This window comes from Nuphar pumila, chromosome 3, assembly GCF_984573655.1.
Source record: "Nuphar pumila chromosome 3, dmNupPumi1.hap1.1, whole genome shotgun sequence".
Lineage (NCBI taxonomy): Eukaryota > Viridiplantae > Streptophyta > Magnoliopsida > Nymphaeales > Nymphaeaceae > Nuphar > Nuphar pumila.
In genome coordinates, this window is record NC_143251.1 from 29430385 (window position 1) to 29449637 (window position 19253).

Here is a 19253-nt window from a genome sequence, read left to right on the forward strand (position 1 = left end):
CTCTAATTCAAGTCATGAATTAGTCAAAGTGCTTGTATAAATATCAAATTCAAGCAAACCTCTATAGCTCTTTGCAGTTTTTAACTTTTTATATTCTTACAGACATTTGGAGACTATATGTTTACTCAAAAACATGGTTTGAGACAAATTATATATTGTTTTTCTTTTAAAATCAAAAGTTAACAAAACCCGATTCGAGTCACCAAGTTGACCCGCCGAGTCACGAGTCAATAAAGAACGAGTCGAGTTCTGAGTCACGGGTTTTAAAACCTTGGCCAAAATCCAACGTTTTCCAAATCTAGGGAAATTTTGTAATTCTGAAAATTTTACTTGTAAAGATTGTATTCTTGGCAAAATGAAAAGATTATCATTTCAGAACATAACTTTTGTTTCTTCAAGACCACTTGAATTAGTACACTAAGATGTTTAGGGTCCTGCACCAATAATTTCTAAAGGTGGATTTGCCTATTATGTTATCTTTGTCAATGATTTTTTTCAGACATACTTGGATTAATTTTTTTAAACGTAAGTCTGACATTTCAACTCCGCCTGTGTATAACTGTTTAGTTATACACTGCCGGTCCCAAGCCCGGATAAAGGAGGGTTGCGGTAGGCCTGTGACAGCCAGCATAAAAACTTAGTCACACCCTATGAATATGAACCAATATGAGAATTTCGTTGGGGCGTTCCCTACTGAGCGACGCGTTGTACTCTATAGGCCCGGAGGCAGTGATAAATGGGCAAGGGTTGCTAGGTCGTCGCCCGGAAGCGACACGTCACACCGACGCCCGGGTGTGGTGTCAAATAGGCAAGGGTTCCCTCACTTTGTTGGACGGGTGGGGGTAAAGAAGTTAGTCCAAGACCATAAAATTAGGTTAGCCACTTGGAACATAGGATCTTTAACTGGTAAGTTGGTAGAGTTAGCAGATGTTATGTGTAGGAGAAAGATTGATATTTTATGTCTACAAGAGACCAAATGGGTAGGTGAGAAAGCAAAAGTGATAGAACCTTGGGGATATAAGATTTGGTATACATGAATAAATAGGAATAGGAATGGAGTAGGGATTGTTATGAGTCGTGAGTTTATAGATAATGTAGTTGAGGTCCGTAGGAAGGGTGATAGGATTTTACTTATTAAATTAGTATTAGGTACGAATATTATTAATATTATTAGTGTTTATGCACCTCTAAGTAGGTTTAGATGATTCCATTAAGCGTCAATTTTGGGAAGATTTAGATGGAGTAGTACAAAGGATATCTTATGAAGAAAGGCTTTTCATCGGCGGTGACCTTAATGAGCATGTAGGCATTAATAGGGATGGATTTGAGAGTATCCATGGAGGCTATGGTATAGGAGAAAGAAACGAAAGTGGAGAAAGGATTTTAGATTTAGGTTTGTCCTATGATATGATCTTAGCAAACACTTGGTTTAGGAAGGAGTCTCACCTAGTAACATTTAAAAGTGGGGTTAATACGAGTCAGATAGATTTTTTCCTACTTAGAAAGAGAGATAGGGGTTGTTGCATCGATTGTAAGGTTATACCGGGAGAAAGTGTAGCTACACAACATAGAATCTTAATTTTAGATCTTAGAATTAGACAATACCGCAAAAGGGATAGACATATGATAGATCCTAGAATTAAGTGGTGGGCACTGAAAGAAGCTAAACAAGGAATATTTGTAGAGCGGGTAGTTAAGGAAGTTGATTGGTGTCTCGAGGAGGATTCAGAATCTATGTGGAATAAGATAGCGGGTGGCATGAGAAAGGTGGCTAAGGAGGTATTGGGTGAGTCTAAAGGCGGTGCACCGCTAGGTAAGGATACATCGTGGTGGAACGAGGATGTCAAATTAGCTATTAAGGTTAAAAGAGAGTGTTATAGAAATCTAAGTAAAAATCGTGATAATGAGAATTTGGAGAAGTATATGATAGCAAATAAGGAAGCTAAAAAAGTAGTTCGGAACGCGAGGGATAAAGTATATAAGGAGGTTTATGACAAGTTGGATACCAAAGAGGGTGAGAAGGATATTTATAGGCTTGCAAAGATGAGAGATAGGAAATCGAGGGATCTGGGTATGGTTAGATGTATCAAAGATGAAACGCAAAGGGTTTTAGTCAAAGATGAAGAGATTAAGGAGAAATAGAAAGATTATTTTGATAAGCTATTTAATGAAAGTCATGCTCAGGATCTTGGAGACTTTTCAATTCCTTTTCATGAGATGAATCGTGACTTCATGCGCAAGATTCAAAAGAAAGAAATTGCAGAGGCTTTGAAGAAAATGAAATCAAAAAGGGCAGTTGGCCCAGATGGTATACCTATCGAGGCTTGGAAATGCTTGGGAGAGAAAGGTTTAGAATGGTTGACAAATCTTTTTAACAAGATTTGGCGGACAAAAAAGATGCCTAATGAGTGGACGAAGAGTACTTTGGTGCCTCTATATAAGAATAAGGGTGATATACAAGATTGCACAAACTATCGTGGTATAAAACTCATGAGTCATACTATGAAACTTTGGGAGAGGGTGATTGAGTCTAGGTTGAAGAAGATTGTCATGATATCGGAGAATCAATTTGGTTTTATGCCTGGAAGATCAACTATGGAAGCTATACATCTTCTTAGACAACTTATTGAGAGAAATAGAGAGAGGAACAAAGATTTGCATATGGTTTTTATTGATTTGGAGAAGGCTTACGATAGAGTACCTAGGGACGTTCTCTGGTGGACAATGATAAAGAAAGGTGTTTCTCTCAAGTACATTAGTATAATTAAAGATATGTATGAAGGAGTAGTAACCAATGTCCGCACTTGTGGAGGGGTGACAACCAATTTTCCTATAACAATTGGGTTACATCAAGGGTCTGCTTTAAGCCCTTTCCTATTTGCTATAGTGATGGATGAGCTTACGAGATCAATTCAAGAAAATGTGTCGTGGTGTATGTTGTTTGCTGATGATATTGTTTTGATTGATGAGTCTAAAACTGGGGTTAATGCTAAGTTAGAATTATGAAGACAGACATTGGAAGCAAGAGGTTTTAAGTTGAGTAAGAGTAAGACAGAATACATGGAATGTCGATTGAGTAAGCAACGAAGTAGTGATGGGAGTGTAGTGAAGCTTGGTGAGCACGAAATATCGGTGGATGATTCTTTCAAATATTTGGGATCTATCATTCAAAAGTATGGAGAAATTGATGGAGATGTAAATCATAGGATAAAGGTTGGGTGGATGAAATGGAAGAGTGCAACTGGAGTGTTGTGCGATCGTAGAATGCCATTGCGGTTGAAGGGAAAGTTTTATAGGACGACTATTAGGCCCGCTTTACTATATAGTACGGAATGTTGGGCTGCCAAGAGACATCATATTCAAAAAATGAGTGTAGCTGAGATGCGTATGCTGAGATGGATGTGTGGAAATACAATAAAAGATAAGATTCGGAACGAGGAGATACGTAAGAAGGTAGGCGTTGTACCCATTGAAAATAAGATGAGAGAGAATCGTTTACGATGGTTTTGACATATTCGACGAAGGCCTAATGATGCTCTAGTTAGAAGGATGGAGAAATGGGAAAATATATTAGTTAAAAGAGGTCGGGGTAGGCCTAGGAAGACATGGATGGAGGTGATAAGAAAGGATATGAATGCTTTGAACCTCACCGAGGACATGGCATTGGATAGAAATGAATGGAGGAGAAGGATTCATGTGGAAGACCCATAATGATTTTCTTTGTTGGTTCATATCGCCGACCCCAATTGTTTTGGGATGAAGGTGTAGTTGTAGTTGTTGTTGTTGTTGTTGTTGTAAGTCTGACATTTCATAAAATGGTTAAAAATAAGTTTCAAAATGATATTTTCATTTTTCGCACAAATTCAGGAGGACAATTTTTGTGAACAGATTTTAAAAATTACCTTAACTTACATGGCATCACACATCAAAGGTCTTGCCCATACACATGTTAAAACATATGTAATAATATGTAATAATACATCTATATATATAAATATAGATGTATATTCACCATAATACCCGATAGGGGTATTATGGTCTTTTCATAAGCACCCAATAGGGGTACTTGTTTTATTCCTTTTATTTTGCTGTTTTTTATTTTTGTTTTTTTGTTTTTTAAAATGCATTTTGGATACCGAAAAGGGGCCCCACAATGGAGTCGTTGGGGGCTCCCAACGACTCTATTGGGAGCCCCTTTGGTCTCCTTTTCTTATAAATAGGGGGAACCCCCCTTGTATGTAGTATTACTCTTGAGAGCTCCTCTTCAATAATAGTGATATTATTTTTCATGTGTGTAGCCTTTTTATAAGGCCTTTCGTATATCCCTTAGTGGATTTCCTCTCTGATGCTTCTTGCATTTGTCCGTGTGGGACATAGTGAATGCTTTAGCATTCTTGGATTCTTCCGCATATTTCATTTCATGGTATCAGAGCCATACGATCTTGTAAGGTAAAATCGTGTATCTCTCTACTTCCTTTTTTTCTCACACCTCCATCTTGTAGCAATGGAAGTCAAGATCGATCTATCATTCAAGCTCAATGGAAAAAATTACATGATGTGGGCATCCGCAATGGAGAATAATCTCAAAGGCAAGAAGCTTTGGGGTTATGTAATGGGGACCATTCCGGAACCCCAACTTAAGCTCACAAAGATGGAAGAAGATCAAGAGAAAGCACTTGAAGGCGATGCTCGTCTCAAGGCTATTGAAGACTATCATCATCAAATGAAAGATTGGGAGAGTAACCATGCAAAAATCCTAGCATGGTTTATGAATAATGTTGAACTTAAGGTATGTGCAAATATTGCAAAATTCCGCCGGGCAAATGAAGCTTGGTTTTTTATGAAGGGTATGTTTACCCAAAAGGATCTTGCAAGAGCTTATTTTTTACAAGAAAAAGTGAGAACCACAAAACAAGGTGACATGAGCATACAAGACTATTATAGTGCTCTAAATCCTTTGTGGGATGAATTGGCTCTTTTAGAGCCTAAATGGGTGTCTATAGAGGATGTGGTTCTAAGACAAAAACAAATGGAACAAGATAGATTGTTTCAATTTTTATTTGGGCTTCGTCCCGAATTTGAACAAGTTAGATTCTCACTTCTCCATAGATCTACGTTTCCTCCCTTAGAAGAGGCTATTGCCAAGATTACTCAAGAAGAGACTAGGCATAATATGGGTAAAAGCATTTATGAAGTTCTTGTCGTATCTAAACCCGGCAATCATGTCAAAACATACAAACCACCTCATTTTGGTAAGCAAGGGAGTGGTGGAAGAAAAATGATTATATGGCATCATTGTTATGAGCCGGGGCATATTAAACCCGTTTGCCCAAAGCTAAATGGAGCATTCAAGTCAAAGGTGGCTTCCGTTGAAGAATCATCCACCAAAGAAAATGACGGCAAGAACGGGGATCTCAAAGATACTCTTGGACAGATTTCCTTGGCTCTCCAACAAATTCTAAAGGCTACTTCTTCTACCTCCGGTGCCGCCATTGCCTCATCATCACCTCCCGGTACGTACTCTTGGATTTTAGATTCCGGAGCTTCTTTTCACATGACCCCTCATGAAAATGCATTAACCAATGTGCACACCAATTCAAAAATGTCTTGTGTCTCTACAGCCGATGGAACTTTTCTCAAAATAAATGGTGTTGGAACTCTTGATTCTAAAAATGTTCAAAATTTCCTTGTTCCAAAAGTTAGAATAGTTCCAAAATTAAATGTTAATTTCTTTTCCGTCTCTCAAATAGCCGACCATGGATGTGAAATATCTTTCTCATCCCAAGGGTGCTTTGTGCAGGATCTCCGGTCCGGGAAGCGGATTGGGCAAGGCCATAGGAAGGGAGACCTTTATTTTATGGATAACTTAATGCTTCCAAATACCTCATTTTGTACTTATGTCCAAGACAAAAATATTGAAACTTGGCATAAAAGGCTTGGACATCCAAGTTACTCTAAAATGTATCTTTTTCCTTTTGGACACAAGTTTTGTAAAGAAAAAGATATCAATTGCAAAGATTGCATTTTTGGTAAAATGAAGTCTACTCCTTTTCCTATTAGAACCTTTGTGACAACAAGACCTTTTGAATTGGTGCATTCCGATGTTTGGGGGCCATCTTCGGTTCTATCTAAAGGTGGTTATTCGTATTATGTTACTTTTATTGATGATTATACTAGATATGTATGGATTTATTTTCTTAACTTTAAATCGGAAGTTTTTAACTTCTTTAAAGAATTCCATGCAAAAGTTCAAAATCAATTTCAAAGTCAAATATCCATTCTTAGATCCGATTCGGGTGGAGAGTACTTATCAAATGATTTTCAATCATATCTAAAACAACATGGCATTTGTCATAAAAAATCTAGCCCAAGAACTCCTCAACAAAATGGTCTAGCGGAAAGAAAACATAGGCATATTTTGGAAACCACTAGATCCTTACTCATTTCTAAAAATATTCCTAAAAATTTTTTTGCCGAAGCCGTGTTAACCTCCACCTATTTAATCAATAGGATGCCATCTTCAAAATTGAACAATATCTCTCCTTATGAAAAACTTTTTAATATGACACCCGACTACAATCGTCTTCGAATTTTTGGGTGTAAATGCTTTGTTCTTTTACATAAAAGAGACAAATTGTCACCTAAAGCAATAGAATGTGTATTTTTAGGATATGGTGAAAATCAAAAGGGCTATAGATGCTTTGACCATAAAAACAATAAATTATTTGTCTCCAAAGATGTGACCTTTTTAGAAGATGAAAATGGATTTGAAATATTGGAAAAACCAAATGAAATTGATTATATGTTTATCAATGATCTTTTAGAAGATTCAAATGATGACTCTTTGAGTCATCCGGAAGTTTTAGAAAATACTCATGATTCTCATGGTAATGATGTATCACCAACTAATGGTAACAATCTCCAAGTATACACTCGGCGTGAGGAAGCCCAACCTATTAGTGCTTTAGAAAAATTCTTGCGGCTTAATGAACCCCTAGAAGAGACCTCCCTTAGGCGTTCTTCTAGAGAATCAATTCCACCTAATAGGTTCGTCTCATACGAAACTCTCTCACCTAACTATAGAGCTTGTCTAATAGCCTTGTATTCTTACTATGAACCTTCCCATTATAATCAAGCAAAAAGTATACATCATTGGGTTGAAGCAATGAAAGTTGAACTAGATGCTTTAAATAAAGCTAAAACTTGGGAAATAGTTCACCTTCCTCCAAATAAGAAAGTTATAGGATGTCGATGGGTCTATAAAGTCAAAACAAAAAGTGATGGTTCCCTAAAACGTTATAAAGCTAGATTAGTTGCTAAGGGATACTCACAAGAGTATGGCATCGATTATGAGGAGACTTTTGCTCCCGTGGCTCGCATGACAAGCGTTAGAACTTTAATTGCGGTAGCATCATCTAAGAAATGGCCTATATTCCAATTAGATGTTAAAAATGTCTTTCTTAATGGTCAGTTGAATGAAGAAGTATATATGGACCCTCCGCCGGGAATCAATGTTAACCAAGGTCAAACCCTTCGGTTATTAAAAGCTTTATATGGTCTTAAACAAGCCCCTAAGGCTTGGTATGATAGATTTAGTGCTATCATGTTACAATTGGGATTTCGCTCATGTTATACTGACACTGCTCTTTTTGTTAAACGTGCAGGTAATAGTATCATCATCCTTCTGCTTTATGTTGATGATATGATCATCACTGGCAATGATGAAAGTGGTATTCTTAAAGTCAAAAATATGTTAAAACATAATTTTGATATGTCTGATCTGGGTTTTCTCAGGTACTTTCTTGGTATAGAAGTTGCATACTCTCCTCGAGGGTATATATTGTCACAGATGAAGCTTGTTGCAGACATATGTTCCAAATCTAGGATTTCAGATGATAAAAAGGTGGAGACTCCCGAGGTTATCAATGCTAAACTACGACTGGAGGATGGAGTTCTGCTGGATGATCCTACGCCCTACAGGCAACTCATAGGCTCCCTCACCTATCTGACTATCACCAGGCCGGATATTGCTCATGTTGTGCACTCTGCAAGCCAATTTAAGCATGCTCCTACATCTGTGCATATGAGTGTTGTGCTCCGGATCATTCGATATATTAAAAATACTTTGACTAAAGGGCTATTCCTATCCTCAATCTCTTCCTTAGATTTACTAGCTTATACTGATGCTGACTGAGGAGGAAACCCAAATGATCGAATCTCAACTACTGGCTTTTGTGTTTTTCTAGGAGATTCGCTAATTGCTTGGAGGTGCAAGAAACAGCAGAAAGTCTCATTGTCTTCTACTGAAGCAGAATACAGGGCTATGGCAACTACTACAATGGAGCTGGTGTGGCTTCACAGTCTTCTTCAAGATATGGGAGTCGAAATTACCGGTGCTTCGAAGCTTTGTTGCGACAACAAAAGTGCCATCTACATTGCCAACAACCACACTTTCCATGAGAGGACTAAACATATTGAAATGGACTGTCATTATGTACGTGATGAATATCTTCGTGGGACAGTTACACTGCCATATGTCACTTCAGAATATCAACTTGCAGATTTCTTCACCAAAGCACTGCCTGCTCCTCGCTTCTTGTTCCTTCTTGGCAAACTTTCGGTCATTCCCCCGTAAAGTTTGAGGGGGGGTGTTAAAACATATGTAATAATATGTAATAATACATCTATATATATATATAAATATAGATGTATATTCACCATAATACCCGATAGGGGTATTATGGTCTTTTCACAAGTACCCAATAGGGGTACTTGTTTTATTCCTTTTATTTTGCTGTTTTTTATTTTTGTTTTTTTATTTTTTAAAATGCATTTTGGATACCGAAAAGGGGCCCCACAATGGAGTCGTTGGGGGCTCCCAACGACTCTATTGGGAGCCCCTTTGGTCTCCTTTTCTTATAAATAGGGGAAACCCCCCTTGTATGTAGTATTGCTCTTGACAGCTCCTCTTCAATAATAGTGATATTATTTTTCATGTGTGTAGCATTTTTATAAGGCCTTTCGTATATCCCTTAGTGGATTTCCTCTCTTATGCTTGTTGCATTTGTCCGTGTGGGACATAGTGAATGCTTTAGCATTCTTGGATTCTTCCGCATATTTCATTTCAACACACCTCAACAAAATGAGCTGGCAGAACGTAAACATAGTCATATACCACTAAGACTTTACTAATAGCAAATCAAGTCTCAAAAGATTTTTGGGCAGAAACTGCCTTAACTGCCACCTATCTGATTAATCGAATGACATCCTCTTCTTTGCAAAATATAACTCTAATCGAAAAACTTATGAACCTTTCTCCAGATTACTCTAGACTCAGAGTATTTGGATGCAAGTGTTTTATATTTATGGACAAAATGATAAACTTTCTCTTCGTGCGATTCTCTGTGCCTTTTTAGGATATACAGAAAATCAAACAGGTTATAGGTGTTTTGACTTCAAGAATGATAGATTATATGTATCAAGAAATGTCTCGTTTTTAGAAAAAGAAAGCTTCTTTGATTTTGAAAAACCAAAGGAAGTTACTGAGTACTCATTTTTGTTAGATCTGACATCTAAATTTGATGAATATGATCTTGACTATAGCTTTGATAATGATCAAGGTATTATTGATCTTGATCATAATATTGACAATGAAGAAGTCCATAGAGACACGAGTATACAATATTTCAGACGAAGAGAACCTAATCTTCCATGTGCACTTGAAAGATATTCTGACATTCCAACCAAAAGGTCATCCTGAGTCTCGAGGCCTCCGAAAAAATTTGTGTCATACGAATCCTTCTCACCTACATATAGGGTAGTTATTGCATTAATTCACTCATGAAAAATCATCTGCATACTCTCAAGCAAAAAATGATGTCAAATGGATAAAAGCCATGAAAACTGAGTTAAATGCCCTCAAAAAGGCTTCTACATGGACTATTCAAGACCTTCCTCTAGGCAAGAAACCTATAGGATGTCGATGGGTTTATAAGGTTAAAACCAAGAGTGATGGCACTCTTGAAAGATATAAAGCACGAATAGTAGCCAAAGGTTATGCCCAAGAATATGACATTGATTATGAAGAAACCTTTGCCCCTGTTGCTCGTATGACAACAGTCAGAACCTTAATTGCCTTAGCTTCCATCAAGAAATGGTTCATATTTTAGGTAGATGTCAAAAATGCATTTCTAAATGAAAAGCTAGTTGAAGAAGTGTACATAGAAGCCCCTTAAGGTCTTAGTATTCCTAAGGGTAAAACCCTTCGCTTAGAAGAAGCTCTTTATGACCTTAAACAAGCACCAAAAGCTTGGTATGATAGGTTTAGTCGTGTTATGCTTGATATTGGTTTTCAATTCTGTTTAATTGGCATTGCTTTGTTTATTAAAAATTTTGATGCAGGAATTATTGTGCTTCTTCTATATGTGGATGATATGATCATCACCGGAAGCGATAAACAGGGAGTTGAAAACATCAAAACACTTTTCAAATCTCACTTTGAAATGATTGATTTTGGTTTATTGAGATATTTTTTAGGCATTGAAGTCACCTATTTTCCTAGAGGATATTTATTATCTCAGACTAAATTTGCTCTTGACATTGTTTTCATGTCTAGAATTACAGATGATAAGAAAGTAGACACTCCAGAAATTGTCAATGTTAAAATGAAGATTGATGATGGAGAACTTCTTGAAGACCCTACTCCTTACAGACAGCTTGTCGAGGCACTTTCCTATGTATCCATTATCAGACCAGCCATAGCACATGTTGTTCACACAGAAAGCCAGTTTCAACATGCTCCCAACTCTGTTCATATGGGAGCAATCATGTGTATTATCAGATACATCCAGTCCTCTCTTTCACGAGAATTTTTTTTGTCTTCCTCCCTTGATTTAATTGCATATATTGATGCTGATTGGGGAGGTGATCCTAATAACAGACACTCAACCACTGGTTTTGTGTCTTCTTAGGTGAATCTTTAATCTCGCAGAGGTGCAAAAGGCAGCAGAAGGTCTCTCTCTTATCCACCGAAACTGAATACCGAGCCATGACAACCACGATCATGAAAATAGTTTGGCTCTGACGTCTGCTTGTCGACATGGGAGTTGAAGCCACAAAAGATTCATGAATGTGTTGTGATAACAAGAGTGCAATCTACATTGCAAGCAACAGAACATTTCACGAATGCACCAAACACATCGAAATGGATTGTCACTACGTCAGAGAGGAATATCTACATGGGACAATTGATCTGCCATATGTTACTTCAGAATATCAGTTAGCAGACTTCTTTACAAAGCCTCTCGCTGCTCCCAGATTTCACTTCCTCTTAGACAAACTTTCACTCATTGTACCGTAAGTTTGAGAAGGAGTGTTAAAATATAAAATATATATAATAATAATATTTATATTATTATTATATATATTTATATATTTTTATCTTTTATTTTTTTGTATTTTTTTTCTTTTAGTTATTTTAGTGTCTAGTTCTAATAGAACTAGACATACCTTATTTAGTTAAGTTTCATTTGGAACTTAACTAGAAAGGTAACCGTTGGACTAGTCCAACGGTTACATTTCTAACCGTTGGACTAGTCCAACGGCTACAAGGAGAGCTACTTAAGAGCTCTCCTCTTCCCACTTGTATATATAGGTGTGCAGCCCCTCTTGTAATTTACTCAATGCTTCTTAAGCATTTTATCAATTCAATAAAGATTATTTTTATTTTCTTTTTGTTCCCATTATACCCTTTTTTAAGGGTTATGTTCAAGTGTCTCTCTAGACACTCTCTCTTGCGGATCTAAGTACTTTGTGGAAGATCCTCAGTTCATTTCACATTGTTCCGATTGAAATTTAATTCACAAATAAGTTCCAATTTGTTGTTGGATAGAGAAACAGTTCACGAGAGACAATGAGTCAAGGCACTAATTCAAAGAGCCAATGTCAGAGTAGAGAATCAAGTAACCTTGGTGGATCAACTCCTTACTGCTCCATTTTTGTGAACACAAACTTAAAACAATCATAACATATGGATCCATCTAGGTTGTCATTTGGAGAATAGCAACTACATGGCATCTTGCCTTATGTTCCATATATCTTCTAATTGCAAACCAAATCTACAAAACCCCCAGCTACTTTACAATTTCAGATCCTAACAGATAAACACTGGAGACCTCATATGAATTTAAAGCGGAATAATAGTGTTCTTAGGAAATACAGAACTTAGAAAATCATATGATTCTTACATATTGCATATGTTGGGTTTACATCCTTTAGTCATCACTTTTCATGAGCATTTCTTCAATCAATGCCTATGCAAGGCTTCGGGTATACATTCTTTATCTCAGAAAAGAACCATATTGTTCTTTTCTCCAGTAAAAAGTCATTCTCGTCCAATAAAAAGCTAACTTTGAGCACAATCATGTGCTTAAGCATGCCTAGTCAGAGTTCAACCTACTAATTAATACAATGGTCTAGTTTTCACATATTGTAAATCAAGCAAAAATATTTAATGAATTTGATGGTTTCAAAGCAGACAGCAGCATGGTCTAGTATACAAAATATAACCAAAGCATGAAGAGAAGTAGCATACAAGAGAGCACGAATTGAAAGCAAACAGCATCATCATCTGATATATAAGATATTGCTAGAAGCATGCATGCAATCAGTCATGGGAGACATATTTTCACAAGTAAATCAAAAGGCAATGCTTTGAGAGAAAATGGTAATATGTTCTACTAGTCGATATACCCAACAGAGTGCAACAAGCATGAATGTTATATGCATGTGTACAGACACACCAGACAACAATTGAGGGATAAAACAAAATTCAAACAAGTAAATCACCTTGTGAATGGCCAAATCATTGTAATTTTTGAGTTCTGAAATTACTCTCTTTAATGTGCATTCAAATCCAAATGCACCCCTTGGATGCAACATTCGAGCTAAACAAACAACATCATTGTCACTAAAGATTCGCCTTACCAACAATGGGTGGTTTGCAATCTGTGAAAAAAATTAAGTGCTTAGAGCCATATCTCCATAGAATTTTTACAAAATACTCTGATCACAAACGCAGTTCTCCATAAGATTTTAATAAATTGTTGCAAACACTAGCAGCACCTTCCTGAACTGTGTAAAATAGTTGGAAATTTGACGGCGTGGTAGAAAACTAATGACATTTTGTTCTGCAGTAGCAGAATTCTTTGCAGCACGAGCTTCACAAGCTGCACGATATTCATTAATTGATTCCCTATAAGCAGTATCCTGTTCTGGTTCCATGGTTACATATTCAACCTACAAAAAGATTTATAGCATCATAGAAAAAAAAAGAATAAGCATGAACGAAACCAAGCTAGACAATTCATTGTCCCCGAATGGCATTCACTTAGCAAAAATATGGTTTAAGGTAGTCATATATACCCTCTGTATTTTGGAGACAAGTTGCTGCATGACATCTGATTTCAATCGTCTCAAGACAAAGGGTGCCAAAATGGATTTTATGCGTGCAATCATATCTTTATCTTCTGCATTCAACAACTTTTTCAAATCCGCATCTCCAGTCTCAAAAATGTCAGGCATCATGAACTCTAGCAAGGACCACAACTCCTGCAGTGAAATATTAAGAAATTCATTAATACAAAACAATTATGAACTAATGTGTCACAAAGAAGTAGCATGAGAGCCTATGATGGCATATCTATAGTTATGGTGCATAGAAATCCATACAAAAATCAGTATTTAGGGAGCTTAATTAGAAATATATGCTCTCTAGAATTGTATAGAAGTTTTGATGTCAGAAAATGTGAACGTGTTTGTGCATTAACTCTGACTTGAAAGTGTTGTCCAAAACTTGTGATGCTGCAAGAGAATTCAACAATAATAATGAAAGTTCATCAAGTCCTTAAAGACCAAGACTTTGTTAAGCCATAAGTTTTTCTTGATTCATCATCTCAATATTTGCTTGAGCCCAATTAAATGCCAATTAATTCATAATTATCCAAAAAATGGCAATTAAAAATATAATCCACACTTAAATGTTGGTTTAATATAAAATAATAATTGCCATTTCATTCCTGAAATTCCCATTTATTTATTTATTTCATAATTATGCAAAATTTACAGATATTACAGTCGACAAGGCTCTCAGTGGGGAGGTCCAAAGGGAGTTTGTGTATGTGTGTGTTAAATTAAAATTTTCTCTTAGTAGAAAACATTCCTTCACCCCCCAGGTGGAGGAATGTTTTCTATCAAAAATTGTACTTTTTAGAAAAATTCTCTCATTTGGAATGATCGGAAAACTGTATATTCCTTCCTACCTTCACTTTTCCTATATCTTTCTCACTTCTAAACGTGCCTCTCTCTCTCTCTCTCTCTCTCTCTCTCTCTCTCTCTCTCTCTCTCTCTCTCTCTCTCTCTCTCTCTCTATTCCATCAGCACTGACTGCCCCTCTCTGGCCTCCCAACCCTCTCCCCATACACCCCTCATTTGTATATGTGCACAGTGTTATCAGTATCATATTGTATTGTAAGATACGGTACAAAGTATTGATGTATCGAAGGTCATACTAATACGATATACCAGAGTTACCGGAAGCTTCATAGATAGGTGAAAAGTGTGCTTCCCCGTAACTCGCTTCGGAAGCACGAAACTCCCTGCTTTCAAAAGTGTGCTTCCTCGTAACTCGCTTCGGAAGCACGAATCTTGATTCTCCAACGTTTCACCTATGCTTTCCACATGTTTTTCCCTGCTTCCCTACATGATCCCAATACGCTTCATTTTATGTTTTCCATGTGCTTCCTTTCACGCTTCCCACTTACTTCTCATGTACTTTCTTTAAATTAGCAACCATCATTTTTAGATTTTCAAAAGAATTTAATTCTTACACTACGAAATCACAAAATTAAAGAATAATCATTTTTATTTTAGTTTTTGTTTCTTTCTCCTTTGATTTATATTTTGCTTCTCATTTGATCCCATATCACTTCCTCTTTTATTCCTATTTCACTTTTAAATTGATTCCTTGCTTCCTGCATCTTATAAAATTTAAAATATCTCGGTTCTAGCTTCTGCTTCTCGTTTGGTTTCCTGTTTCCTAGTCTAGTAACCTTGTGATATACTATTAATATCATAAATGATACGATTATCATATTGATACGATATGTATTGTACGATACATGGATGTATTATACTGTATTGTACGAATCAACCTTTTTTTTTTTACTTTTCCACTTATGGGGGCTATTTTTAAGCCCCCAAGGGTAAGTTTGGCCCCTCTTTTTGTGTTCACACTCTCCAAACCTCATTTCTAAGGCTACCCATATATTTTTAAGATTAAATCCATCCTAAAAAATAGATGTTTTGCTAGATCTGAACCCTAAAAGCATGATTTGTTCAAATACGACCCATTTTCATCCTACCCAACCCTCAAAATAAAGCTTTAAGGGTTTGATTTGTGTGCTATCAAAGTTAGAGAAGGGCTTAAAGCATCAAAACCGAGGGTAAGCTCATTTTTTTAATATTGTTTCAATATATTTCTTTATTTTTTTTCATTTAACCCCTTTTTTAGCCCAAATGTGTTGTTGATCTTAGTTTTTTCCCCTTTTCAACTTAAATAGTCTATTTTTGTATTATTAATCTATCATAATCATGCCCTAAAAGTTGATGCATGGTGAAGGTTGTGTGGCTCAAATGATCCAACACAGAAATATTGCAAATCGGTGGATTTACCCGTATCTTATGATAGGATATGATACACTCATATCTTGAAACTTTTTGATACGGGTTATGATTCTGATATGATATTTACAACATTGTATAGATGCATACAATAGTCACCAATATCGACAATATTTTGAAAATATCACAAGAAATCTTGATATTTTATGGTAGTCAATAATATAGGGGGAATGTCACAATATTTTCAAAAAATCACTAAAATGAAGATATTGTGATATTATCATGATGTTTTTGCAAAAAAAAATTACAAAATCTTATTTTCATATATTTTAAGTTCAGCTTTTCTTTTTTTTTCTTTTGTATTCTAAAAAATTTTAAAACTTGTTTCTTTATATTTTTGTAAGAAAAATAATAGAAAACCTATTTTATTACTATTATTTATATTTTTAAAAATTTTAAGCTTCTAACATTTTCCACATTTTAAAAATATCTCCCGAAAAAACCCTCGCCAAGAAATCACCTTAAACGATATAGGTGACTATGATACATACATATATAGATGGTTGATTGCATAATGCACACACACACATATATTTCATGTATTTTTTTCTTTGTGCGATTTGTTTCATGAGGAAAGTTGAAAGACATGTTTTCGATTAATTTAGCACTTTAATACAATTTTTCAATTTTTCTGGGACCTCTAATTGACCAATTAGTCCCACCTAGACTAAGCTTTTTAAGGGTCTGGCACCTAGGCGACACCTAGGCTTTTGACTATACAGCTTCAATAATCAAACAAGTATGCAAGTCAGGGAACTGAGCCTTTGGACTTAAAATTGTTAGAACTTGAAATAAATGGCAGTGTCGCAGTATTATAACGCTGTTATTGCAAAACCAATGGCATCATTTCAATTATCTTCCATACAAGTGCCCACATATTAGTGTAGTGCATAACACTGCTACAGTTATATGAAATTATACCGTAAGATAATCCATATACTTTTTAATGATGAACAATCATCTGTGTTTAGAGAGGATCGACCTTGCTGCTCAAAGCTTTCTCTTTCTACTTGAATATTCTTAATTTATCATGGTATCAAAGCAAGCAATGTAATTGCTTGATCTTAAAAAATACGTGAAGAACATTACTTCCTTTTCTTTATGTTTATCAGGCTTCTTTCTTACATTTCTTCTCTTTCAATCAAATTTGATTCTACCTTTTACGTTGTTCTTCAGCCCCCACATTTTTCACTCCTTTCCTCAATCTTTTCTACTTTCAAATCCTAGCTCCTCCCATTGTTCCATATAAAAGTTCCTTAAATTTTTTTTGTTTTTATTTGAACTTCATCATTTCCTTCTCCAAGACTTTTTCTACTTTAATTCCATTTTTCATTCCCAATTAATTCCAAAGAAACTTGATTCCAATCATTTTTTAAAACAATCTTTTTCTTTATTGTAGGTCATTTTTTTGGGTCACTTTGATGGAAATGGAAAAAGAAGTTGCGGAGGAGGTCAGCATATTGGTCTTCCAAAGGAACCAAAAATTGTCACTTAAAAGAGGGAAGACCAACAACTACCAGATTATATTGCAACTTCCTTATTATAGTGTATTCTTATTCAAGCCCCTTAAATTGTTCACTGTTGGATCTCTAGAATTTGCATAAAGCTTATTTCCATTCTCGAGTTCATGGATACACCTTAAGAGAAGTTTAAAACAAATGAAGAGGAACAAAGCTTTAGTAGTTTTTTTATTTCTGAAGATCAGATTGCAGAAGTTGGATATCGCATTTCGAATTTCAAATGCAGTTTACATGGTTCACAATGGAAGCCTCCAATATGAAACTGCCAAAATATTTGACTCTGCACTCATATAATGCAGTAGTAAATCAAATAGTAGAATATTATTCCCGACAAGCTTGAACCTCAAGTAGCAAATGTGTGGACAATTTTGTCCCCTTCTCATTTAAAAAGTATATGTATTTGATTGGAATTTGATACCATTCACATATGGCAAATGGATCAACAATGATATTTTCATTTGCAGTCCATTGTTTTTCCTTTTCCATAACACAGTAATTAGGATTAGAAAATAAATCTTTATAAAGAAAAGTCTTACTCTTAGAAGAAGGGTATTATTTGGTATTTAATACACTGTGTGGCTGGTAACATTGTCAAATAGATGAGGATACAGAAAGAGAGGGATTCAAAGATTCAAACCCTCAGTAAATAAAAGTGTTCATAATATTTTCAATGCTATGCCTAGATTCACCCAAGCATCTCTCCTACATAACCTTATTAATTATGAACCAGAAGCTGGCACAATTGCATCTTCATTGATGGAAAAAAGAGAACTATGTACCTTCAAGCGGTGTTGGATGTGTCAAATTTGGTCCACAAAGACAAGCAGAGCACTCTTACTGGTTAATCATAATAATATTGCTTGACTGCCCACTCCAAACTCTAACCATGTGTCATATAAAAGATTCATGGATGAGCCCTGGCAAATTGCCAGCATAGTCAAACAATAGTAGCACTAATCCAGGTCACTCCAAAAAACTCATAGCAACAGACTTTATAGCTCAAAATTAACTCGCTAATTATAGCACAGCCAACTATGCTGCTCCTATGCATTCTTTCATGGAGGTAAACTTACAGTTTGTTAGCTACTGATTGTGTTAAATAGATTTTTGAGCTGCCTGATTATATATATATATATAGAGAGAGAGAGAGATGGGTTAATATTTGGTGCTATTGAAGACAAAGAACTATTGAGTATAAATCACCTCTTCATATTTTTTGAAATTTTTGGAAATTAGACCTTATGGATGTGATCTTCAAGGTTTATTTAGTAGAAAATGAGTTTTGAATCATGTGATTGCGACATATAATAGGTTTTTTAAGGGCTTCAAAAATCAACGGCCCATAATGCACTAAAATTTCATGACTCAAAAATGCTTATTTTCAGATTGAAATAACATGATCCATGGTTTGATCCTTAGCAAACAAACCATGCTAAAGACAACTATGTGGTTAGATCGAGTCAATAAAGCTTGGACATATGATTTCAAGCTCAATAGTTTTGTGCTTTATATATATATATATATATATATATATATATATATATATATATATATATATATATATATATATATATATATTACTGAAGATGAGAATACTTCTTTCCATATCACATATAGCCCTGCACATGTTAGAAGAACCAATTCTGGTCTTCTTACTTTAGCCAATAACAAATATGACCTTTAAGTAAAATGAAATTTGATTTCAATCTCTTGACCGATTGAAAAATTGAATGCTCAAGTTGTTTCCCTCTATCTTGTGTTATTGTGAAGAATCTTCGCAAAATTATGTTTTGAAAGAATCTTCATTAAATTAAAGCAAACCATGTTATATAGTAGCTTTTAGTCAGATGTTGATCATAATAAACAAAATGCAAGTTATGGGTGTAATATTGTGTATTTTTGTACTCGGTCATTTTATGAGATTTTCGAAAATTTGGCTGTCTGGGAGAAAAAACGTTTGAGCCTCGATTTTAAACCGATCTTTTTGAGACTGCG

General features: G+C 35.5%; 1 protein-coding gene across 2 annotated transcripts in view; it reads right to left on the bottom strand.

Moving 5' to 3' along the window:
- The window catches only part of LOC149842451 (protein CHROMATIN REMODELING 19-like), a 62286-nt gene that overhangs the window by 22723 nt on the left and 20310 nt on the right, over positions 1-19253 (bottom strand). For both annotated transcript variants that reach the window (XM_089999179.1, XM_089999180.1), the window contains exons 7-9: positions 13423-13608; positions 13123-13296; positions 12847-13005 (exon numbers count right to left, since the gene is read on the bottom strand). In XM_089999179.1, the coding sequence (XP_089855305.1) occupies positions 12847-13005; positions 13123-13296; positions 13423-13608 (519 nt within the window). The remainder of the gene's footprint in view (positions 1-12846; positions 13006-13122; positions 13297-13422; positions 13609-19253) is intronic.